Raw genomic sequence first — 24481 nt, 5'->3', positions numbered from 1 at the left:
CTGAAACCGTTTTCTGCTTTTTCCTTTCAGTTTACTATTAAGCCATTGGATAAGAAAATTGATGTCTTCAAATTTAACTCCTCAAAGCTTCGTGTTAATAAGCTGGTAAGTTGAGATCCTGGTTTTTGTTACAGACTGTAGTTTTTCTGTGAAATTGAAAGCCGTTTTTGAACCAGTATCAGAGTGACATGTTGTGAGGTGTAGAATGATAACTCACTTGGTACGTGCTTCTCTGATCAGCCTTGAAAGATTTCTCTTTAGCGTAACCTAAAGAGTCAAACGTACATTTTGTGATGAGGAATTTCTAAAAGTTATTTTTATTGAAGTACTTTATACATATGAAAGAATATGTATAATGTATACATGGGGTATAAAGAACAACAGAAATAAACAGCTACCTACCCACCACCAAGCTTTAAGAAACAGCACACTCCCAACACTGTGGAACCGCCCTTGCATTAGCACCCTGCTGTCCCCCCTCTCCCCAAAGGTGACCACCATTCTCAGCTGTGTGCTTAATATCCCCCTGCTTTTCATCAGAACTTTAGTTCGTATACGGCAAGTTATGTATGTTTTTGAAATTTATGTATGTGCTATCAACTGTGTTCTTCTGTCACATGCCTTTTTTACACATTATTTTTTGAGATTTATCTACGTTGATGCTCAAAGATATGGTCCTTTCATTTCACTGCTGTATAGTATTCCATTATATATTCTGTTAAAATATATATATATATATATTTTTTCTCCGTTCTCCTGTTAATGGACAATTAAGTGCTTTCTGCATCTTGTATCTGCCCACTGGTGCGCATGGGCAATTGCTTCCGTGGAGTCTAGAGAGTGTCTTCACATAGCCCTGCATGTGGTATATGTCCAAATTCAAGGTTATGTCACGTTGTTTTCCAAAGAAGGTGAATTAATGTACAGATCCAACAACCCTGGGTGAGACTTCCTTTTGCCTTATATCCTATATCCTCAGCAATTGTGTTATTAGCCTTTAAAAATGTTTGCCAATCTTGTGCATTTAAAATGGTATCTTCAGTGTCATATTAATTTGCATCTTTACTAATGAGGTTGAATATCTTTTTGTATATTTATTGGCCAGTCTCATTGTCTCTTTTGTCAAACTTGTTTCTTGTCTTTTGGCTGTTTTTCTTTTGGGTTGTTTGTTTTCTTTATTGGTTATCTCTTCTTCCACTTTGTGTCTTATTTTTCCTCTTGCTTTTTATGTCTTAACAAATTTTAATGTAGATAAACGTATACATCTTTTCCTTAACTATTTGCGCTTTTTGTGTCTTGCTTGACATCTTTCCTTATCCTGTGACCATCAAGATATTCTTCTATGTTCTCTTCTAAGAATTTCCATGGCTTGATCTTTGCACTTAAGGCATTAATTCCTCTGGAGTCGAGTTCTGCATGTGGTGGAGGTGGGGGAATCCAACTTACTTTTTTCCCACGAATGACTTGTCGTCCCAGCCCTGCCTGTTGAACAAGCTTAGCCGTCATCTTCCCTGGTCTGCGGAGCCATGCCCTGACTCCGCAGAGTGAGGGGCATCAGAAGACAAGCTAAATGGCACCCCTTCCTCTCTTCACTGTGATTGTCTCCAGAGCTGAGGCCTGGAGGCCACAGGGAGGACGTTGGTGTTTCCCTCCATACCTTCTCTCAGGTTCCCCACAAGAGCCCTTGGACCAAGATGCTGTAGCTGCTGTGCTGTCTCAGTGGAGTCAACGTGTGGGTATAACATTTCTCCTGCTTTCATTGCACAGATTCTCCAGCTGTGTATCGGGAACCACGACCTGTTTATGAGGAGGAGGAAGGCTGATTCTTTGGAAGTTCAGCAGATGAAAGCTCAGGCCAGGGAGGAGAAGGCCAGAAAGCAGGTGAGCAGGTGAACTGCCGTTGTCTCCTGGTGGTGGTCTCGGCCGGGAGGTAAGGAGTGGTCATGGGCTCACAGGAGTCCTTTGAGCACGGATCTGCCTACTCTTATTTTATTCCTGTTGGGTCTTTTTGGCTGATGAGTAAATGATGGTGGGATGTCAGCTCTGGAAATGAGGAATAAACTCTAACAGCATATCTCAAAGACACATCCCTAGTTATTTCTGCAGTGAATTGAGTGAAGTGTGATTAATGCACGTTGTGGGCAGAGATAGCCAAGCCCACATGTATCCACCCACCTATCCACCCATCCATCCATCCATCCATCCATTCATCCATCGTCCATGCAGCTAAGCTTTCATTCTTTCTGCCTGCCTGTCTCCTGTGCCCAGACTTCTCCTTTTCTAATTAGATGGTGATGGAATGTAGGGCAGCATCTCTGCGCCCACTGCTGGAATTAGACTCCGGCCGCGCTTCCCCATTGCAGGTCAGCCCAGGCGGCACATCGCCCACAGCAAGAGGTGCCAGGAGCACGTTATCAGCAGTCTGGACGATCTGCATCATTGTTTTCTACTCTTAGACCTTTTTGACTCACCGCAATCCGCACAGCTAATCTGAGCCCCGCTGCTGAGAAATATCAATCATGGCTTTGGATGAACTACTAGACAGAGTAGCAGCAGCTGCAATCGGCTGCCCTTAGGACTTGCAGGCTTGGAGGGGTAATAATTAGTCTGTGTGCAGCTCTCTAATTTGGGTCCTCCGACGAAGCTGGCTCCCGGCCCTGAGGTTTAGAATGAAATGCCCAGTGTGATCCATTGTGCTCTCGGCTCCGTCTCTGTGCTCTCGGCTCCGTCTCTTTGCTCTCTGAGATGGCAGGCCACAGATGTACTCTTCGGGATGCTTTGGGGTGGGGTGGGGGGCAGTGGAATGGATTTTGCTGGACAAAGAAATGCTCCTGGGCCAGCACAGGGTCATAGTGGCAACTTCAAGAAGAGCCCTCTCTGACCTCTTTGTCAGCAGAGGAAAGCTTAGAAGTGAGAGATCTGATCACGGCAAGGAGTGTGTAAGCCTCCAGGCTGGCAGAGAGTAGCTTGAACACACCCCTGGACCTGCACTGCCTGTAGGATGGCAGATGCACGTTCCTGGCATCTGGCAACCACAGGTCAGGGGCTCCATGGCCCAGCAGTACAGACATTGACCTTGGAGCCAGATGTGAAACTTAGTATGTGACCCTAGTGATTGACTTACCTTCCAGATCTCGGTTTTCTTATCTGTCAAGTGGAGCTAAGTATCTCTCTTCTGTGTCTCAGATCAGAGGACACACTGTACCTGAAGGTCTTTGTGAGCTGAAACCGCTTTGCAAACAGGAGGTCCCTTATGATTGGGGTGGAGGTCTCAGGGAGGGTGCAATGCTGAGAGCAGAAGGGGGTTGTAGACTTTTTTCAAGTGGAGGATAATGGGGATCTAGTCATCCACCTAATGGGAATTGTAATATGATGGAAATTAGAGAACAAATCGGCCAAGCTTTTCATTGACCTGCAAGAGGAAAACTGGAGAAAAATTTACTGTATTTTATTGCTTGTCTTTGCATTATTCCTTTGAGGCCCAATGCGTTTTTTTGACTTACTATTTAGAAAAAGCAGCAATCTTAAAAATCTTGTGTTTGGGAGAAGATTGAAGCAAGAAGTAAGTAATTAAATGTGCTTTAATTATTTAAGGAAGAAAATAGTGCAGTGGTCACTTCCGGCTCCTGCTTTCTGAACTCAGCTAGAGCCCTAGGATCACAGAGAATAGCACTTGTCCTCTGCTTGTTCCCCTTATTAAGCTCGGCATGTGGCCCAATTAATACAGTGATCCGGAAGGCAAGGGAGGCGGCAGCAGCTTAGTGCTGGTGCCGTAAGGATCAGGGCCGCGTCCTCACTCCTCCCCCCCGTGCTCCCTCCTGTCACAGGCCTGGCTCAGGAGTTGCTTTCGCTTGAGGCTGTGGGGGTCTGTGCTTGGCTGCCGCCGCCTCCTGCTGTGAAATACGATGTGTGAGCTATTGATGCATCACACGGATGATTCCATCTTCTCCGAGGGTCAGAGGCAAGAGTGGAGCTACTGTTGATGAGATTAGAGGTGTGGGATGGGTCCGTGTGGATAAGAAGTGGCACGGTGGCTCACGGTGGTGGAGAGGGACACGTGGTCTATCTCTGGAGCTGCCCCTTGGGGAGAAGGAGCCTGCATTGTGTCCTGTCAGCTGCAGGGCAGAGCCACTGGGGTCTCAGGCACGTTGGCCAGGTAGCTGTTTCCGTACCCAGCGTGTACGGATGCGCCCGTACATCCAGGTGGAGACTGGCTCCGTGTTCTGCTGTTTGTTCATTTACAACTAGATGATTTTTCAAGGAGCACGGCTTTCCACTCTAGAGCTGGTTTAGAAGGATGGAGGGTGGTGGACAAGGAGAACGACACTGGTACCTAAAGTCCAGGGAAGAAAAGGGTCCCCAGAGGGGAGACCCTGGGCACTGGCTGTCCTCAGATCTGTGGCACAGCAGGTCATGGGCCCTGTGACCAGCGGCCGCTCATTCCCCCTAGATGGAGAGGCAGCGCCTCGCTCGAGAGAAGCAGATGAGGGAGGAGGCTGAACGCACGAGGGACGAACTGGAGAGGAGGCTGCTGCAGATGAAGGAAGAGGCGACGATGGCCAACGAAGCCCTGGTGACTTCCAAGGGGCTGGGTCCTGGGAGGCTACTCGGACTCCCTCTGGTTCTGGAGTTAGGCCCCCAAGGACCACAGATTAGGCACATTTACTTTGACATTTTGGCTTAAAATTATTGTCTTCCTCTCCGCCTGTGCTTCCAGGAGCAGATTTAGATTGAGTTCAACCTCCAAGTGCAGGCAGACTCCACTCACTGTGGGTCACCTTTCCCGCAGGGTGTCTCAGCCTTGGCCTGCCCCACCTCGGGGCCAGGTCATCCCCTGGTGGGGGCCATCCTGTGTGTTGAGGGCTGGTTGGCCGTGTCCCTGGCCTCTGCCCACTAGATTCCCCTATTTGTGACAATCAAAAATGTCTCTAGACATTGTGATGCGTCCCCAGGGGGCACAGTCTCCCGTGCTTTTGAAGCACTTATTTAAAGAGAAAGGACAGAGTTAAGCTGGGTTTCTCCCTCATAAAGTGTAGCCTCAGCTCAAGTGGTCCCCATGGAGGGACCCTGAAGGGCCTTCTGAGAAGTTGAAGGGTGTGGCTTGGGGACACTCAGTGGCAGGGCCCCAAGGAGTCCAAGACCTTGGTCCTTGCTGACCTGAGTGTCTGAGGCCTGATCGGGGCGGGATGACAGGCACAGGGCTCCTGTTCCCGCTGAGCACGCTCTTTTCTCCAGATGCGGTCCGAGGAGACAGCCGACCTGTTGGCCGAAAAGGCCCAAATCACTGAGGAGGAGGCAAAGCTCCTGGCACAGAAGGCGGCAGAGGCGGAACAGGAGATGCAGCGCATCAAGGCCACGGCCATCCGGACGGAGGAAGAGAAGCGCCTTATGGAGCAGAAGGTGCTGGAGGCCGAAGTGCTGGCGCTGAAGATGGCTGAGGAGTCCGAGAGGAGGTCAGCATGGGGGCGGGGAGGCCCTGCGCTGGGGCAGAGCCTGCGGGCAGCTGCTGACTCGCCTCCCGGGCAGGGGCAGAGGCTCCTTCCCGCACAGGCCGGTGGGGCTGGAGCTGGACGGGCGCAGGAACCTAGTTCTCCTGTCCAGTGGACTCTGGTCGGGCTGTGCCTTTGCGATGAGCCCCCGTCTCTGTGATGCTCGTGTTTGCAGGAAGACCATCGAGCTTGTCCACAGGCTGCTGTTAGCTGAGGAGACGTGAGGAGGCTCTTCTGACATTTACAGAATGTGCTTCTTTTCCCTTTTGGTTTGAGGGGTGTGTGGGGAGACAGCAGCTATTCACCTTTAACGCTTCCCTGAAGGTGGGAGGGGAGGGCAGGGTGCCCTGGCTCACAACCAGGTCGAAGGATGGGACTGTAGTCTGTGCTTTTCAAAGACAATTGGAGGCTCTGGGCTGTGCTGGTTCCGCAGCCGTCAGACAGCCCTGGCTCATTCCTCGCGGCACTCGGTCTGTGGGTTTAGAACACCTGAATTTGGCTTTTCACTGCCAGGGTGCAGTCGCTACAGTTTCCTCTCCATTCTTTGCGTGTCATTCTGGGAATACGGTTCCACGTTTCCTGCCCTGCCCCAGGCTCCTTTCTTTCCATGTGCGGTCACTTCCCCGTGAATGATGTGTGTTGGGCTGGGTCCCCTGGGTCCAGTGTCCTGACGAGGCACGAGGCCCTCAGCGACGTACTTATCTTCCTGCCCGAGGAGGTTGTTTCACTTGGGGGTCGTGAAGAATCAGTTCTTTCACATCCTGCCCTTTGTGATCCAGTATGACACCTTTGCCCAGCCCACTCTCACCCAGAAAGAAGCAGAGGAAGCTTCTAGCCCCTCCCCCGATTTCCCTCCCCCTCCCCCAGTTGCAAAGGTTCATCCTTGACTCTTCTGGCCACCTGCTTCACTGCTCTCCCAGTTTTGATTTAAACTGGAAATCAATTGAAATGAACAATACCTGGGAATGTTGTTCCTGCTTCGGAAGTTCTGATTTCATGTAAATCCTCCCCCACCCCCCAACCCCCGTGCTTGTTTGCCTGGTCTGGTGCCACCCTCAGGGTTAATCCAGCTCCCTCCTCTCCAGGGGTCAAGGGGGAAGAGGGGTCTCTTTCCTCCTCCTGTCATCTTCTGTGGAGCTGAGGGCCCCTTCTCTCCTTGCAGGGCCAAGGAGGCAGATCAGCTGAAGCAGGACCTGCAGGAAGCCCGCGAGGCAGAGCGAAGAGCCAAGCAGAAGCTCCTGGAAATCACCACCAAGCCCACATACCCGGTGAGCCTGGGGCTGCCAGCCGCGCTGCTTCTCACCTCGTAGCGGTCCCTTCCCTCCCAGCCCTCCAGTTCCCCTGGTGGGGCCTTCAGGGCGACTGTTAAGCAAATGCATGGTGGAGCGAATGGTGCAGAATGTTCTAGGGCCTTGAAAGAGAGATGGGACGTAGGGAGGTGACTTGGTTTAAGCAAAGTAACAGAGGTGGGAAGCAAAGTGGTCCAAGGGGTAATAAATGATACCATTGATGATCTTATAGGGCAGATGGTGGGAGAAGTAGATTGGGGCCGTATTTTAGATGACCCTCTGATCTGGGAGGAGAAAGTCCTCAAAACAAATCTAACTGCCTCACTCTCTGCTTCAGGGGTGGGCACGCTGGGTCCAGAGCCTTTGTGGCCTCTGGAGGGGTGGGTGGTTGACGCAGCAGTGCCCTCGGTTCTTGTGGAACCGAACCTCCTAATCAGATTTCTCCTTCGTAGCCTATGAACCCACTCCCAGCCCCACTGCCTCCTGACATACCAAGCTTCAACCTCATTGGTGACAGCCTGTCTTTCGACTTCAAGGATACTGACATGAAGCGGCTTTCCATGGAGATAGAGAAAGAAAAGTACGGAGCCCCCTCCCCTCCCCTGTGCCCCGCGTGGGCAGCCTGGCACTAACTCCTACAAAGGTTTGTTCTGTCCTCACCCACTGGGAGAGGAATTTCCTAATTGGAAATGAAGGGCGACAGACCAGCATTCATCTTCCAGGATAAAAATGACACTTGATTGGTGATCCGGAGTTTGTAGTGACTCCAGAGCTCACCTGAAGTCTAGGACTGGCTGTCAGAGGTCTCCAAGCCAGTCAGACCGCTGTTCACGTGGTGGTCCATGGTGGTCGTGTTCTAACCTGGTGATGCGACATGTTTCCTAGTTGTGTTCTCTGGCGGCTGAGCTCTGTGGCGGGTCCCATGTCTAGAACAAGGGCGAGAGAGAAGAAACTCCAGCTCAAGGCTGAGGAGGGCTAACGGCTGGGGCTACAGTCATCTTGAGCAGCCCTGCTGCGGGATCCGCACTTTGAGCCCAGCGTGCCCTGAGCTGTCTTCCTCCTTCACTTTATGGTCAGGGGACGTGGCTCTGAGATGGAAGGGAGCCCCACTGCAGAGGGCACCTAACCGAGGTCCCCTAATCAGGGCCGTCGGTAAATCGGCCATCTGTGCCATGGCTGGGCAGGGAAATGTCACAGTAGCTGCCAGGCACGAGGTGCCTGGGTGACAGGGTCCTTTATCTTTTATCTCATTTCGTTCCCACCAACTGACTTCAAAGGTAGGTTTAGTGTTCCCATTTATAAATGAGAACCCAGATTTAGAGCATTTAAGGAGCTCACCCAGCACCCCACAGCTGATGAGGGACAGATCCGGGGTTCAGCGCTTCGTCCGTCTGACTTTGCGGCCCATGTGCTTTCACCTTGTCTGGTGTCCTCAGGTAACCCTCTCCGTGTCCAGCACGGGCAGCCACAGGCCGGGCAGTAAGGCTCTCTGGGCTCATGTCCTGAGGATAGAGGGACCCAGCGTCTCTGTCTGTGGCACCCGCAGCCCCTCCACTCGTGGTGGAGTTCCCTCTGCCCTTCACTGTTTTCTAGGCGTGCTCAGCAGTACACGGTTGTGTGACTGTTTCCTAGGCGTGCTCAGCAGTACGTGGTTGTGTGACTGTTTTCTAGGCGTGCTCAGCAGTACACGGTTGTGTGACTGTTTCCTAGGCGTGCTCAGCAGTACACGGTTGTGTGACTGTTTTCTAGGCGTGCTCAGCAGTACACGGTTGTGTGACTGTTTTCTAGGCGTGCTCAGCAGTACGTGGTTGTGTGACTGTTTTCTAGGCGTGCTCAGCAGTACACGGTTGTGTGATGACTGTTTTCTAGGCGTGCTCAGCTGTACACGGTTGTGTGATCAGGGTGAGGCTGCTTACTGCTTTTTCACAGTTCATGTTTTTTACTCATTACCTGTGCGCACCAGGCACCACCCGTGCGTGGGAATCACTGCAGAAGGTCCCTTGTGTCTGTGCTACCCAGTTTGCCTGGCTGTGCCCGTGTAGCTGGACACCCTGAGGATGGCTTCCTTCATAGATAACCATGTGTGCTTGCAGGTGGTGGTGGGCATCTTTCTATTCCTGGTGTTTGCTGAGTGAGCTTCTGTCATCTTTAGGAGATTATGTCCCAAAACAAGTAGGGATGTGGCCATGGCCTATCAGAAGAGGTCACTAGAATGGAATTACTTCTCCGAGAAGGGCTGAGACAAGATTGTTTTGGATGCCAGGAGGCTTGTTTCTTGTGTTGTTTTCTGTGTAGAACTAAAAACTATCTGTTATCCATTACAACTGGTATGAGAGTTTACTGAGGCTTTCCTACACTTCCTTCTGTTTAATCCCGACCACAGCCCTGTGATCGTTATCCCTATCTTATGGATGAGGAAACAGATGCAGAGCAGTTTAGTGACTGGCCCAAGCTCCCATGGCCCGCGAGTGGCCAAGCAGAGATGTGAACCCCAGGCTCAGACCCTGGGTCCCAGGCCAAGCAGCGTGTGGGTCTGGAGCCTCTCGGCCACGGTGCGCCTCACTGTTTGCCAGACCCCATGATACTCTGTCCTCTCTCTGGCAGAGTGGAGTATATGGAGAAGAGCAAGCACCTGCAGGAGCAGCTCAACGAACTCAAGACAGAGATCGAGGCCTTGAAACTCAAAGAGAGGGAGACGGCCTTAGATATTCTGCACAACGAGAACTCTGATCAGGGCGGCACCAGCAGCAAACACAATACCATTAAAAAGGTACCGAGTCTCTTGTCTTTTGCTGATTAGGGCAGTTGTTAATGAAATGTGAGGTTGGCATCTGGTTTCCTCAGTAGCCGAGTCATTAGACTGTTGTCATTTTTTGTATGTACCTAGTTGAGGAAATTTTTTGACTCACGCCAGAAAGGGAATTTAATCTGCCAGTGTCTGTGAATCCATTGACTCGATGGAAGGGGAGCTTGTGTTAAAAGCTCTGATGAAATGAATCACGGTTACAGGACAGGTTTTGATCCATCATTTAGCAGTAAAGCAATTCTGTCTTTTAAGCCGAGGGGAGTTCTGCCCAGGGAGCTGCCTTACTTAATGAGAAAGCAAAATGAAAGGGAGGCTGTTGAGAATGGCCTCTCCCTCTCGTCTTTTTGCGTTTTTAAGTGGCAAGGACTGTAAAATTCTGTTCTTGATTTAGAAACCAAATTCTGAATTTTTAACTTTTTTCAGACTTGAAAGGGAGTATCTAGAAGAACCTTAATGTTTTAAGAGATGAGACTTCATTTATGTTGCTAACAGTTTCATGTCTTTCTCCACGGATATTTTGAGCTTTCAGCATTTTGGAGGAAGTTAAATTCCATACTAACTATCAGCCCAAGAGTGTACATCTCTTACGCTGGGCAAAGCGGAAAGGTCCTCTCCTGCCAGGTGATGTCAGCTCCTGTCTCTTCCCCCAGGACCAGGCTAACACCCGTAAAATGGGGGTCAGTAAGACAAGGCTCTTCATTGAGTTTAGATGGTGATAGTTAGATGTGTTTCACTTTGTACGCTTTAGCGTAGTCTTTAAATTGATCTCCCAGTTTGAGAACTGTCTGTTTTCAAGAGATCTGTATCTACCTGCCATCGTTGAGGGGTACAGTCGGGAGCCCTGAATCCTCCCTCTTGACTCCGGTTAGTATTGGCACCGAGTAGAGAATTCCTTTTAATAGCGTGACCTGGAGGGAGAGACCTTTCCACAATCCACGTTCTTCTTTCCTCCAGCTTCTGTAACTTACCGGGTTTCCCTTCCAAACCAAATTCTGAAACAGTTAGCAAAGGGGAGCTGGAGCGAAGCTTCAGCCAGTGAGCAGAGAGAAAGAAGGATGACTGGGCCAGTGAGCCAGTTGGGCCTCACAGGAGCTGCCTCGGACCCCTCCCTGACCCACTCTTCCCCCGGGCGCCGGGCACAGGCTCATCTTTGCCACTGCTTCCATGAGCCGGGCCCTCGACCACAGGGCCCTGGGGTGCTGAAAGCTGGGGAGACCCGTTTCCAAGCCATAAAAACACACAAATGAAGTGACTTGTCACAATTCAGGCCTGTCTGAGCATTTTGCAAATGGCACGTGTGGCATTGTTGATATCACAGGGTATGTTTTTGTTTTTCTTCATTTTATTTTGCTGGTTTAGCCTCAAGCCCAAGGCAGAAGACCTATCTGCATTTGAGCCCTCAAAGTAGGTTATTCCCAGGTACTCTGTATGTGGTGATGGGACTGACCTCTGTGATACTAACCCCTGCATGAGCTTGCCTGTCTCTGTCCCCGGGCCGTGCCGAGCCCTCCCGAGGGCAGGTGGCGCCTGGGGACTGGCCGCAGCATGCTTCGAGTCTGAGAGCAGGCATCCGCCCTGTGGGGCCAGAACAGCCTCCAGGGTCCAGAAGGCTGCCTCGTTCTGAAGAGCATGTCCTGGGGCTGTAGGACCAGCCGTCCTTCATCTTGTGTCGTTGTCGGGCTGGGGAAGGTCATGGCTTCTTGTCCGGTCAGGTCTGTCTAAAGTCCTTTGTCTTGGTGGCGTACTCCTTAGATAAATAACCCTAGCATGGAAACGGGGTCAATTTGGGTGTTCTTAAGACTGGTGCCTTTAAAACGAGATCAAGACCTTTCATGTGGTGACAGCCTCTGAAGACCCGCAGTCATACCTGGCGGCTTCTGGTCGTGGGATGAAGGGGCTGCCCGTGTTCCCTCATTTTCCTCTAGAGCCTCCCTTTCTGTACACATCTATTCTCTTTTCGAGTACAGCAAACCAATAACACAGGGGTCGATATGCAGTCAGGCTAAGCGGACTCTGTTCGCCGGCACACTAACGGCCACCTCTGCCCGGGCTTCTCCGCAGTCTGGGGCACGGTCGCAGTCGGCGTGAATTCATGTCGGGACAGAGAAATCTGGGCACCCAGCAGACGGGTAGTCAGTGCTCGTGGAGTGAATTAATTGAATAATTGCTGCTTTCCTTCTGCAACAGTTCATTATTCTCCCAACAGGCCTAGGCAGTGGAGAGAATTTATTACGCGCAATAATAACATCCTGCCTCTGCTCCTCGCCTGCTCCCCAGTAGTACCCCCGCCAGCAAGCCCACCCACACCTGACAGTCACATGGGATGTGTCCTTTGGTGTCCTCACCGTGCTTTCTGCTCCTAGAATAAAATAAGCCCATTGGAAGCTCTGTGCGAAACAGTGCGATCTGGCATAGGATAGGTCCTATTTGTGGTTGCTATTAAAGTCCCAGATGGATCTCATTAGAAGATGGATTCGATCTGTCAGTGGTTCCAGGAACCCATGGCGTGAACCACAATTTGCGTGTGACACTTTTGTTTAGCAGGCTCCTGTTTCTTCAGCTTTCATACCGCACGCTGGCGCTGAACACGCCAGCACCAAGCGGCGCATGCTCCACGCCGGGCAGGTGTGAAGAGCACGGAGTGGGCGGGCCGGGTGGCCCCTCTGCTCAAGGGATCACCCCGTGGCACCCAGAGGACCCCGGGGCGGCTCCACGGTGGCTTCCTGGACCCCGTGGCAAGCACAGGGGCATGCAGGAAGTCCCTTTTTGTCTTAGTCTGTGCTGTCAGATATTCTCTGCATGTGACCGTCCTGTTCTACCTTGATATGATTTCATCTCTCTTCTTTCTGTAATGATTCAGAACGCTTAACTTCTTCAGGGACCCAGTTCTGACCGTCAGTTCTCACTGAGCTGTGATTATAGACAAATGATGTTTGATTTGTAGTCAAATGTGTACCGCTCCTAGGACATGCACAGAAGCCTTTTTTTTTTCTTTTTATTTAGTGTCTTGATGTGAACTTGTTTTCAAAGTATTCTGCCAAGCTCCAGTTAATCAAGAATTCTGATTAATCAAGGATTAATAAAATGGAGTTGGCTCTTAAGACAGCTGGACTTAGTATCACCAGATTAAATAGTGGCAGCTTTTGCTACACGTGAAGTTGGATGCACTTTCCACTTTCTCGACTTTGGTGGTCCCTGTGGCCAGTGACCAAGCCTGACAGCCAGTCACCTGCTGTGCTGGGGCGGCTCTGGCCTTGTGCCTGCTGTGGTCTGGGCTGAAGTGAGCCTAGCTGATGAGAAATACCACGGCGGGCTTTGAAGTGTGGGCGCCTAGAATGTCAAGGGCACAGCTCCATCTAGAAAGTCCGGGATGAGAAATGCAGACCGGTGGTGAACTGGAGAGTGTCCATTGTCCTGAAACTTGTCATTAATCTTGGTTCAAACCAGCCTGCATTGATTTTTGTTTTGTTTTTCATGTCTTTTGATCATACATTTCTTCAAGGAAAGACTGGTTCTGCTACCCCCCGTGATCCGGGTGTACTCCTCCCCGTTGCTGTCTGTCCTCTCCTGCCTCACCTCGAGGCTGGTGTCTGACCCTGACTCATCAGGACCCTCCAGGGCTGGTGACTCTTAAGCTAATTACAAGGGTTTACCCACGGGTTACATGGGAATGCTGAGAGGCAGTCCAGTTTTCTTCACCAGGGTTGCCGCTGCTCTGCCACTTACTATCTCTAAAGTTCTTACCTTCTGTTAAGGGTCAGTGTCCTCACCTGTAAAAAGGGAATAAACAGTTCGTCCCCCCCCAGGATTGTTATGAGAATTTAGTGAGTTCACTGTAAGGACTCAGCGAGTGCTTAAAATTATATAAAGAAACAAATCTGCTTGTGAGCCTGGGCCGAGGGACGTACCACAGTTACGTGCACAACTTGTGACACGCGTATACAGTAAGTGTTTTAGTTTCCGTGTGTTTAGAGGTAAAAACTTTTAAAACTCCAGAATGAACTCCGCTGACTGTACTATCTGATTTGGATTTGCAAGGCTGTATTTTTCTCCTCCTGCTAATCTTTTTTTTTTTTTTTTTTTTTGTGGTACGCGGGCCTCTCACTGTTGTGGCCTCCCCCATTGCGGAGCACAGGCTCCGGACGCGCAGGCTCAGCAGCCATGGCTCACGGGCTCAGCCGCTCCGCGGCATGTGGGATCTTCCCGGTCCGGGGCACGAACCCGTGTCCCCTGCATCGGCAGGCGGACTCTAAACCACTGCGCCATCAGGGAAGCCCTCCTCCTGCTAATCTTAACTCCACATTTCAATTTTCTCCCAATCGATAATCAGTACAACTGGTTTGGCATTTGCATCTGAGTCCCAAGCGGTGCTAGTGATCAGAAGCTGCCTTTGGGAATGTAGATTTGTGGCATTCTCGGGGGGAGTGACCATGACATGTATTCCTGGACTCTGGGTCTTGTGAGCGAGGGTGTGGGGTCTGGCAGTGAGGCTGGGGGAGGGGGACATGGTGTCTTGGGCTTGAACCTCTTGCCTTCAGAGCCACTGCACTGATGAAGTGAGTGGTGGCCAGGTGTGACTTAGCTGGGCAGCACATTCTGGAGGTGACAACACGTTCGCACCCTTCATCCCCTCTCAAGGGACAGCTTCACTCCCCAATTCTGGGCTGGTATGAGCACCAGGAAACTTGTCTTTGTTTTTTGTGCCCGTGGTCTCTGAAGAAGCACAGGATTTCAAAGGCAGTCGACAAATGAGAAATCCTGTGGGTCATAGAGCTTAGAAAGCTTATTTTTTTCGTAAATGGTGTGAACCATCGAGGTCTAGCTGTGGCTTCCGCTGGTGGAGGAGCAGGAATGAGGAGCCTCGACATTTATCTGAAGCTCCAGCCGCCTCTCTCAGATCGGGAAGACATAAAAGTTCAATGTCATCTTCAATTTGCATGGACTCCCTTTGGAGATGCAGGGCTGGCCGAGTCAAGTGGAGCACTTAAAACACCAGGGAAGTGACAAATCACAGGGCGAGGGTGAAGAAGCGTGAAAGGCGTCTCCCACAGTTAAAGCAACCAGTCAGGCCTCCCTTGTGACCTCCATCAGCATCGCCTGCCTGGACGGGGGCAGCTCCACAGGCTGCGCTGCCCGTGTGGTGAACACATTCAGCACCCCCAGACCCCGCTCAGGGACCCACAGGGCTCTGCCTGCTTCGGAAACCCTGTGATGTCTGGTGGAGCGTCCCCTGCCTTGGCTCCCTGGCTCCAGAACTTTCCCTTTGTGAGAACAGGGCAGATGTGGTGGGGGGAGGGTGGAGAAGAAAGGGGAGCAGGAGTGGAGTGGGGAGCAGGGGTCAGCAGAGGCACCAGGTGTGGATGAAGAACACAGGAGCGAGGGCACTGGCTCCGTGGGAAGCTCGGGGGAGGCGTCGCAGGCATGGGCTGGTCTCGGGGCACCCTCCTCCTGGACGTGAAGCCTGGGCTCATCCCTGAAGGTCATTCCCTCCTCACGCAGACTGAATGTCCACGCGCCTCTTAACTGTCGAGCGCTTCCAGTTTTCTTGCTTGTTCCTGGTAGCTCCCTAGGTAGAAGATTCTACCAGCCTCTTTGCCAAAAGACCACGATCCAGTCCCTCCCTTTGGTCGGTGGGCTTTACCTGGTCAAGCAGTTGCCCTTTGGGAGGCGTTGAGGAGTGTGCAAAACCTGCCTCGCCCTTCTAGGGTATTTTACCACCATTTGGAAGTGTCTGAGGACATTAGTGGGCCTTATTGGATGCAGTAAGACATCTCATTTGGTCCCTCAGCACTGAAGATACGTTTCAGTGCAGCATTCCTCCAGCACCTGATTTGTCACTGCAACAGCGGGAGGGAAGAGTCGGGATGCAAACTCATTCTGCAGGCTCGAGGTTCTATTCTTATGATCCTTGCTGTGATTTCCCTTCTGATATTGGCAATTTGAAATGACATCGGTCTATCTGCCCCATTTCCCGAAGGTGCTCGTTCAGAGTGCTCTGTGCCCATCAGTTAGCCTCCCCCTGCCCAGCGAGGTGAATCAGGCCGATTCGTCCATTTTCCAGGTGGAGGAATGAAGTGAGGACCTGCCAGCATCACACGGGCAGCTTGAGACATGGGCAGATACCGGTTTCCAGGCATCATCCTGCCACTTTAAGTCCCTAAAGGATTAGTAAACCAAAGGCACCCTCTGGGTTTTCCCAGGCATATTTCTCTCTAGAGCAGATACAGTAGCTGATACCAAACTGGATTTGTTAATTGTGGTGGACTCGGCCCTTCATCCTACCTCTGCTTAGGCATAAGTGTGTGGACAGCTCTCTCCCCGTGCACATCACCAGATGGTATTTGGGTACAAGCTGTCAACTAGCAAGACAGCTGAATAGCTTAATCTGACCCGTTTATAGCAGCCATCCCCCTTCACCGGCCCTGCCCCCTCAGCTTTGATTTGGAAGGGGAATGTTTATCACACCCCAAACCAGAGATTATGTTGGAATTTGCTGCTGCTGGATTTGGCTGTCACCTTCCTGCTCCTGGTGGAGAATCTGCCTGTCCTTTTGTATCTGCGCCCTCCCCCGCTCCTTCGTTCTCAATATGTAGTGGTTGAGAGGAAGTGTAACATGATTTTAGGGCTTGCATTTCAATTCCACTGCATTTTTATGGGACAAGCAGAGTCTCAGCGCCTAGAGTTATTAGGTTAGTATCTAAAATGGGTTCAGCGTTGTGGGTCTTTTTGTTTAAAATGAATTAGACGCTCCCCCACCCCTTCTTCTCTTTTCCCCCTGGGGATGAGTGGATTGAGGTGAGGCCCCCAGAGACTGGTTGGAGGAATCCTGGAGCTCTGGTTAGTTTTCTTCTCCCAGTTTAATTGTAGAGCTTCTTCTCTCTCATCATTGATAGCCGAAGTGGCTCTGTGTCCCACCCACCCCCTTTTGCTTTAGGAACAAGATTATCACAGTGCGGCCTTGTGAATCAATTTCTCTGTGCTGATGAAAGTGTAATTCATTCTTAATCAAACAGCCTTGCTGCTGCAGGCTCTGTGCCGGAATACATTTAGTTATTCTGTCTTCACTTTGGGAAGCAATCCCTCTCAAAAGGACTTTTGGAGGAGAGCTGGAAGGAGGGAGCTGGCAGCCAGCCTGGGGCTGTGGTTTTCCAGCAGGGGGCACTCCTGGGAGTGAGGCCGGAGGAGCTTCGTAGCTGGAAGCCTTCACTGCAGAGCAGGCCAGGAAGGATCGGCAAGCCTGGTGCTGGTCTTGGTGCTTCCAGGCTTGCTGTCTCTACACCCTGGGGCCCTCTCTCAGGGGCAAGCCAGGTCCTTGTATCTAGACGGGCTGCCTGAAACCCTCGCCCAGTGAGTGGGAGCCCGTGAGGCTGCATATTGTTTGCATGCCCGGGTTCAGGAGAGGCTGCCGGGTACCAAGTCCTTCCCTAGGGTTGGAGGAACCAGCCTCCTGTCTTTTTAAGGAGACAGAAGTGTCTCCCGAATCTGATTCATTAGCTGGTGGAGGTGTCTGTTCGGTGATACTGCACACAGCTCGGGTGGTGTGAAGAGGTCTCGCCCTGCCAGAAGGCTCCCCGTCCTGCCCTTGCACAGCCTGGTGGCCGTCACAAACAACGGGCAGTGTGATGGGGAGGTGGCTGTGGGGGAACTCTGCCAGGCTGTGTCTATCAAGGCTGGGCAGGAAGAAGGGGCCAGGCCACAGGTGGGCCAGAGCGCCCCCAAGACAAAAACCACACCATACAGATATGCAGCCGAGAAAGAAGAGGAAGTTTGTCTCCTCAGAATGGAGCTGGATTAGTGACAGACTTGAACAGCCGGTTCAGTCAAGAGAGAACTTAATTCCTCCTGTATTATTCACACGGCGGATTTTAATCAGATGTGAGGAGACAGCTGCAAGAGAGAAGCGGGTCAGTCCCGTGCCTGGTGAGGAAACTTCATGTTCTTTTGTCATCTTCAGGGAACTGGTGAGAGGAACGTGGGGTGCAGAGCTCCCGGAGGGGCTGGATGCGGCCGCCAGGACTCCCTGGCCGCCTCTGTCTGGACCCAGGGGGAGTTTTGGACGGTGCGGGGCAGACGTGGCCACCAGTCATGCTCGGGCAGAACTCTACCCGCGTGTCCTCAGAAGGATTCAGAGAAGGTGGACCAGACTTGACAGGTCCCAGAATGAGGCAGCCACTGTCCAAGAGGCCCTGCTTGTCTGTCTGCGTAATGAGGCCTTTCTGCTTCACCACCTGCTGGAATTCGGAGTCCGCCCAGCATGGCAGCGTGGTCGTAGAGCCACGTTCTGTGCACCTGGGGAGTCCCCCATGGCACCGCCCCAGTCCTGGAGGTGCTGCCCCCCAAGCAGTGGGTCTGGGGTGATGACAGGTGTTGCTGGATCACCAAAGGGGCTGCAGGGTGGTGGGTGGCCCTCGCGGCTGACTCCGGCTCTCACCGTTTGGCACCGCAGGATGCGAGGCCCAGGGTGGCGGATCATCTCTGTGGTCCCTTTGCCACGCTGTGTGGAGAGCCAGGCCCGTCCCTGAGCAGGAAGGTGTACCGAATGCTGACGTGGCTTGTACACCTTGGGGTAGGAGAGGGTAGCGGGAATCCAGGATGCTTGTGAGCCGATTTCCAGGAGTCTACGAAGACGACCTGCAGAGGCCGTTCCCTTTTTGAAGGGCTAGCTTTGTGCTGTTTCCTCTAAGCCTTCCCCTCCTCCTTTACGGATACCTCCTGCCTGAGGCTACACGGTAAATGTGACAGTGAGCTTTCTAGAAAGAGCAGGTGGTAAGAGATCCCACTGGTGAGGGGAGGGCTGGGGTGTGGGGCGGAGCCGGGCCGGGAGCGCAGCTGGCAGTGCCTGAGGGGGAACCTCCCTGCCCCTGGGCTTGAGTCCCCATGTGGAAGAAAGAAGCCCAGGCTTCTCCCCACAGACCGTCCTCACTGCCCAGCTCCCCGGCCTGTGCTCCAGCATGAGCAGGTCCTGATGCCTGAGATGAGGGACGCTGTGGAGGTAGGGCAGGCAGAGGAAGGGTTCCAGCCGCGCCAGTCAGCTCGTGCGGGATTATCCTCTGATGACGGGCTTCCTGTTGGAATTGGAACCACCACAAACTGTACAGAAAGGGTGAAAGGCGGGGGCGGGGCAGCCAGGTCTGCCTGTGGGCCGAGGTGGGACGCTCCAGTGCCCTCGGTGTCAGCAGCCACGTCCGCCACCTCCGTCCGGTGGCTCTGCCCATCCCTCCAACAGCCTGGAGACCATGGTACTGTCTTCTTGCCGAGGCTGCGCGTCCAGGGTGCTCTCCTGCTTCTGCACGGCCAGCGTTCGATCTCGCACCACACCTCTCCTTGGGCTGGGGTGCGACTGCTGCTCTTGTGAGATAGGAGGTCAGTGCGGGCTGGGATCCAGGGCAGTGTGTTGCCCACTCGAAGAGGCCTTTGCCTCCCAATAAGCACACGCTCAAGTGACTGGAGTCTGGCGCTGCCAGAGCTGCCAAAACCCTCCACTGGCACCTCGAGGGGATAGCCAGCACGCAGCTCCGGTAGGAGGATCCAGGAATTCTTGGAACCATCATTGTACAAACAGGCAGGAGGCTCTCGGAAGCCCCCACAGCCCGGGCTCCGTGCCTGGGGAAGAGGCCAGGCCTCTTGGGGGCATCTGCTCTCCCTGCCTCAGAGGCTGTGAACCCTGCCTTCGCCCTCACCCCTCCAAATCTGCCCTCTGCCCTGCTCCCCCTGGAAGGAGAGGAGTCGGAGCTGGGGGAGGGGCGACGTGACACTGCTGTTAGTAACACCAGCTGTAGCGTTTCACCACGCGCCAGGCACGGCACCGAGCGCTCTGTAGAGTTTCTGTCCCTCCGCACGTCACCCTGCGAGGCAGGGGCTGCCACCACCCCTGCTTCTCGGTGGGAACTGGGGCCAGACGGAGTCAGTGACCTGCCCAGGACCACCCAGCCGCCCAGATGGGCTTTGGGTTGGTCAGTCTGGCCGTGCCTGTGAGTGACTCAGTGTATGGAAGGAAGGGCTGCGGCAGAGGCCCCGTCCCCTGCAGGTCCCCTGTACCGTGAGGAGCCGGCCTGAGGTCTCCCCGGGAGTGTGGGAGGAACCCGAGTGGAGACACGGGGTTTCACACCTTTTGATTCACTTTCCCCCAAGAGCCTTTTTGTCCCGGTGGCTCTCTGGCTGTCTTTCTTTCTTCCCCAGTTACCATCCTTGTTCCCATTATCACAGAGCACGTAACTCCCGGCCCGTCTCCTCTGCTTGTGTTTAGGGAGAAACCCATCCTTCTAGAGGGAGTTCCTTTTCAGCAAAGAAATGAAAGGTTTCTCCACTCCCGTTGGAGCTGGGCTTTCCAAAGGGTTTCTGAAATTGGTTCCACTGAAAAAAAGAGCTCAGATGTCTCCTTGCATTTAGCTTGTTAGTCAGGAACTTCAAGGCCAAAAGATTTGGCAGGATTTAAAGAGCTGGCTCTCAAGCTGTCTCATTTTGAGTGTACTGATGCTGCGTGTCTTTGATGGTGAAGTGGTTGGTTTGGAGTCTTCTTCCCCCACCCTGTGGAGAGCCAAGCTCTCTTTGGATTCAGGGACTGCCAGAGGTCGAGGGAATGGGCCAGACCATCTAGCCTGGCCCCATGGTTTAACTCCAGAGAAAAGCGGCTCAGAGAGGTCAAGGGTGTCCACTGAGGCTACACAGCGAGGTGGTGACGGAGAATTAGCGCCTGGGCCTTCTCAGCCCCAGGTGGAATTCTCAACTTTCCCCTGCATCTCACCATTTCGTTATCGTTATCACCTACATCTCATTCACTCAACAAACTGAGCTTCTGCTATGTGCAAAGCACTAAGCTAAGTGGTTTGAGGGTATGAAGATGAACAGTACGCACTCTGTGTCCCCCCTCCCTGAAGACACTCCTTAGCAAAATCCCAGAGCTGGGTATGGGGCACACAGTCTCACCCAAGTAACTGATTTCAGGAGTAGAGCAGGAAGCAGGGCACTGGGGGTGCGCCCATGCCAGATGCTTCTGTTTGGGGAGATCCTGGGAAGGGACCTCCCGAGTTGGGGGATTGGGGTTTGGCAGCCCGGGAGGTCGCAAACCCTAGTTAGTGCTTTATCTGCCAATCAGAGAGCTCCACCGCCGATCCTCCCTCTCCCTTCCACGTCTTCTCAAGCTTGTGCCGCTCAGGACAGCATTCCTGGGAAGGCCTCACAGTTTCTGCCCAGAGGACCGCCCCATGTGCTGCGCCCTCCCTGCCTAAACCAGCCCTACCTGGAAAGCCAGTTGCCTCCCAGTTTGTGGATGGAAACCCCCTCTCAGCTGCCAGGTCACGGGCAAGTCTGCTTTGGGGCCACCTGGGGAGCCAGGAGTGGAAAGGATGAGCTCTTCCTCACCTGACACAGGCCTGCCCTGCCCGAGGCCATGTCTCCTTGCCCGAGCAGCGTGCCCAGGGCATGAGGACTGAGACACTTGCATTGCTGAGCTGGCCCTCGAGCCCTGGAGCGGATGAGCACCCAGGCTGGGACCAGCACGGACAGCACAACAAGAGGCATCGTTAGAGACTCCTTTGTAGACGGGGATGTGAGAATCTATTAAAATGCCCAGGGTTCCCCTGCCCTCTGTGAAAAGGCGACATTGATGACATTTTCCTGCTGACATGCTTCTGCCCACCAGCCATCCCTCCTGGCACGTCCTCATTTGTCACCTCCTAATTTGAGTTCCTGGGCAAATCTGGAAACTTACTTGGGATTGACCACGAGCTTCTTGAACATCTACTTGAACCGTCTTCCCTTTCACTCCCAGCCACCTTTGAGTTTAGTCCGGGAGGCAGGAGGGCATCCTGTCGTGAAAGAGCTGAAAGCCAGCCCCCCTTTCACTTTCTTCTCTGCTTCCTTGCAGCTCACCCTGCAGAGCGCCAAGTCCCGAGTGGCCTTCTTTGAAGAGCTCTAGCAGGTGACCCAGCCACCCGAGGATTGGCCACTTCTGCTTGCAGCACCGATGGGATGGGCCTGACACCGAGGGAGCCATCCGTGGGCGGGCTGGATGGGGGCTTCCTTGGAGCTCTGGAGCTTTTCCTGGCTGATCGGAGAGCCCAGCCCCCTTCACGTGCAATTGCCTTGAACTATGACCCTGCAGAAGTATCTCTCTTGGGGTTCTAGTTCTCCTGACCTGAGTCTTTAAATTTTTTTGAGTATTTGCCTTTCCTTATCTAATGTGGGATTCCGTGCTTCCTTCGTCCAAAGCACCCTGGGGTGTGTGTCTTACTGTCCACTGCTGACCTCCCAGCCCTGTCTGGGAAGTGGCTGTAGGAAGTGAAGTACACAGGCCCCCTGGAGACCGGAAGGCTGGTGGCATTCCCCCCCACCCCCAGGGTTCCAGAAAATTCATCTCCTTCACTGGTGAGGAACTGGCATGGGAAGAAGTGTGGCCGCCCAAGCCCAGGCCCACAGCAACCTGCCTGCTACACGTCATTGGAGAGCGAGCCAGGCGATGGGTCCTCGGCCTAGGCACCCCTGAGGTAGCCCTCTGGCTGCCAGCTGGTGGGGAATGGGAAAGGCAGCTGTGCCTGGGGGAAGACCCGGCAGAAGCTGTGATGAAGGGCTGGCTGCCAGCAGAGGGCCTGGGAGGCCAGCAGAGCCGTGTAGGAACCTGCACCCTACAAAACACTCGCTGCCTTTCTTCTGCCACCTCAGACCAGGGTCCAGGAGGCAGGCGGGGCCCTCTGCAACCGTAGCCTCTCTCGCACGTGGCAGGCGGGGTGGGGGGGGCTCCCCATCACTCTAGTCAGCACCTGGCAGCCCAGCCATGACCGGGGTCTCTGTAGGGCTCTGAGGCCCCGACACCCAGTTCCACTGGCCCCAGTCTGCCTCGTTGATCTGAATGGTCTTTCCTCCCGGCCACACGCCAGCAAGGCTCTCCCCTCCGTGGCTGTACCTGGGCCTGCTTGGCTGTTGCCCTCGTCTCCTTGAGAGCCCTTCGCCTTATGTTCTCCCCTGGGCCATGTGAGGGAGGGGATGCAGGTGACCCCTCACAGTCAGTGCTCTGCACCTGCCGACACACGACCCCCGGCCATGCCGGGTGGCAGCAGGTCACAAAGCCACCCCATGGCCCATACTCACTCCTTGGTTTGGGGCCGCTTTCCTGCCCTTTCTTCTTCCATGGCTGGTGGTGCTGCTGTGACCCGCCAGGCCATTCACATCCTTCCGATGAGGCTGCTGTGCAGAGCCGGGGATAAGTGCTAACCAGTGAAAAGAAGTGTATTAAATGAAGGCGTGGGAGGGCCTGGAGATTTCCTGAGGGCAGAGGTGGCTTCTGGCAATCCTGTGTGGTTTTGAGAAACTGAGAAGCTCGCAGAGATCCTGCCAAATTCCGTGGTCAAGCTGACCTAGTGGTGTCCTGGGCTTGCCGCCACCTTCTTGGGTCACCTTGCACGGTGTAAGCCAGCCCTATGTGTCCCCCCAGCCCCTCAGGACATGCAGGGTGGGACTCCGAATCTGGACACTAAGCATGAATGTCTGTAGCTGGAAGGTTCCCTTGTGTCTCTCTGTCCCTCCGAGGCCTCTTCCCCTGAGACACGGTCCCCGGCGGGGCTCCTCCGGCCGCGTTTGTAATGTAAGGTCTGACAGTTGTGAGGCTGTTTCCTCAGGCTCACCACCCATCCCTAACCTGCACAGTTAGTCTGTAACAGTGGCTGTGGGCACAGAGCATGGTGGTCATTCATAAAAATGTTGTCAGGCTTTGTTTTTTTATTATTTAACTGCTGTGTGTATGTCTGAAGTCTGGGAAATGCCGAGCCATGCAGCCACAGGGGAGCCGGCTGGGATCTGAGCTGTGGAGGGAGCAGACTCTGGAGGGCCGGCAGAGCCTGGCTCCAGCAGGGACAAGGCAGCTCTCCTTGGGGACGAGAGCTGGCAGGTACCTCCCAGAGATGAACAGGCGGAGAGGATGGCGGCCCTCAGAAATATCTTGAGCCCCAGTGGAAGAAGGAATGAAAGCAGAGCTTGGTTTTCAGGGCGTGTGCCAATGGCCGAGGTGACTGTGTGATTTGTAAGTGAATGAGCTTAGGTCTTATTAAGTAAGGAAGCCCCCGACCTCCATTGAGAGCAGGGCCCTGCCCGGATTGTTTCCTTTGAAGTGCTCCTGTTGGTCCTTGGGCAGAAGCACCGTGCTGGTAACACTCAGGGAGGCTGCGCTGGCAGCCCCTGGCGGGTCCACGCAGGGCACCTCGTTGATCTGATTTAGGCTCCACCTCAGCCCCAGCGGCTCTGTCCTGTGCTGTCCTCACAGTTATTTGCGCACCCACCGGGCCCTGCTGGACAGCACCCCGCGGCACTACTTAACGCTTCCTGAGTGATCGCGTTCTGTAGTCTTGGGGACAGGTTTCTCTCTCCCTTTCTTTTCTCTTTCAAATCAAAACCGCAAGTCCTGAGGGTAACAACCTGCGACTGGCTAAGCTTCGCCTGCTGGCAGGACTGGGGCCTGCAGGCCCCTGGAGCGGGCGGCCTTGGCAGGGAGATGGCCTCTCCCAGCCTCCCTGGGGCCAGGCTGGCCCCTCTGGGCTTCCAGGGAAGCTCCATCCACCCGTTTTCAAAGACTTCAAAACCATCCTTCTTCCTATGGGGCCTCCTGTCAGGGCCACACCAGGGAAGGCTATTTTCTATTCTGGGGGGTTGTTGTAATTTAAATGATTGTTTTAATAAAAATTCTAAGCTGTAAAAAGTTCGTCTTGGGCTCCCTCAGTTTGCTCGTTGCTCTGGCCATTGAAGTGGTGACTGGGGCTGGGGGGTGGCGGCTCCCTGATGTCTGGGACCTCAGCTCCAGCCCCACGTCTTTGGTGGTGAAAGGGTCCCCTTTTCCAGGCTGACGACAGCACCGCGACTGTGCCTTCACCAGGACACCCCTCGTGCTTCCCGTGAGGCAGGCCCTGTAC

At 53.4% G+C, this 24481-nt stretch overlaps 1 protein-coding gene across 3 annotated transcripts in view; it reads left to right on the top strand.

Moving 5' to 3' along the window:
- Positions 1 to 24262, top strand: part of NF2 (NF2, moesin-ezrin-radixin like (MERLIN) tumor suppressor) — an 80038-nt gene extending 55776 nt beyond the window's left edge. Inside the window, exons 9-17 of one of the 3 annotated variants that reach the window (XM_030860757.2) lie at positions 31 to 105; positions 1768 to 1881; positions 4451 to 4573; positions 5236 to 5453; positions 6652 to 6757; positions 7231 to 7358; positions 9383 to 9548; positions 10944 to 10988; positions 21451 to 24262. In XM_030860757.2, the coding sequence (XP_030716617.1) occupies positions 31 to 105; positions 1768 to 1881; positions 4451 to 4573; positions 5236 to 5453; positions 6652 to 6757; positions 7231 to 7358; positions 9383 to 9548; positions 10944 to 10979 (966 nt within the window). In that variant the 3' untranslated portion in view covers positions 10980 to 10988; positions 21451 to 24262. Of the gene's footprint in view, positions 1 to 30; positions 106 to 1767; positions 1882 to 4450; positions 4574 to 5235; positions 5454 to 6651; positions 6758 to 7230; positions 7359 to 9382; positions 9556 to 10943; positions 11057 to 21450 lie in introns of those variants that run through there. The other 2 variants (XM_030860756.2, XM_030860758.2) reach the window with 2 other exon arrangements.
- Positions 24263 to 24481: the final 219 nt, after the last annotated feature.

The sequence above is a fragment of the Globicephala melas genome, chromosome 13 (assembly GCF_963455315.2).
Source record: "Globicephala melas chromosome 13, mGloMel1.2, whole genome shotgun sequence".
Taxonomy (NCBI): domain Eukaryota; kingdom Metazoa; phylum Chordata; class Mammalia; order Artiodactyla; family Delphinidae; genus Globicephala; species Globicephala melas.
Note: the sequence above shows the minus strand (reverse complement) of the source record. Positions and strands in the feature narration are given on the sequence as shown.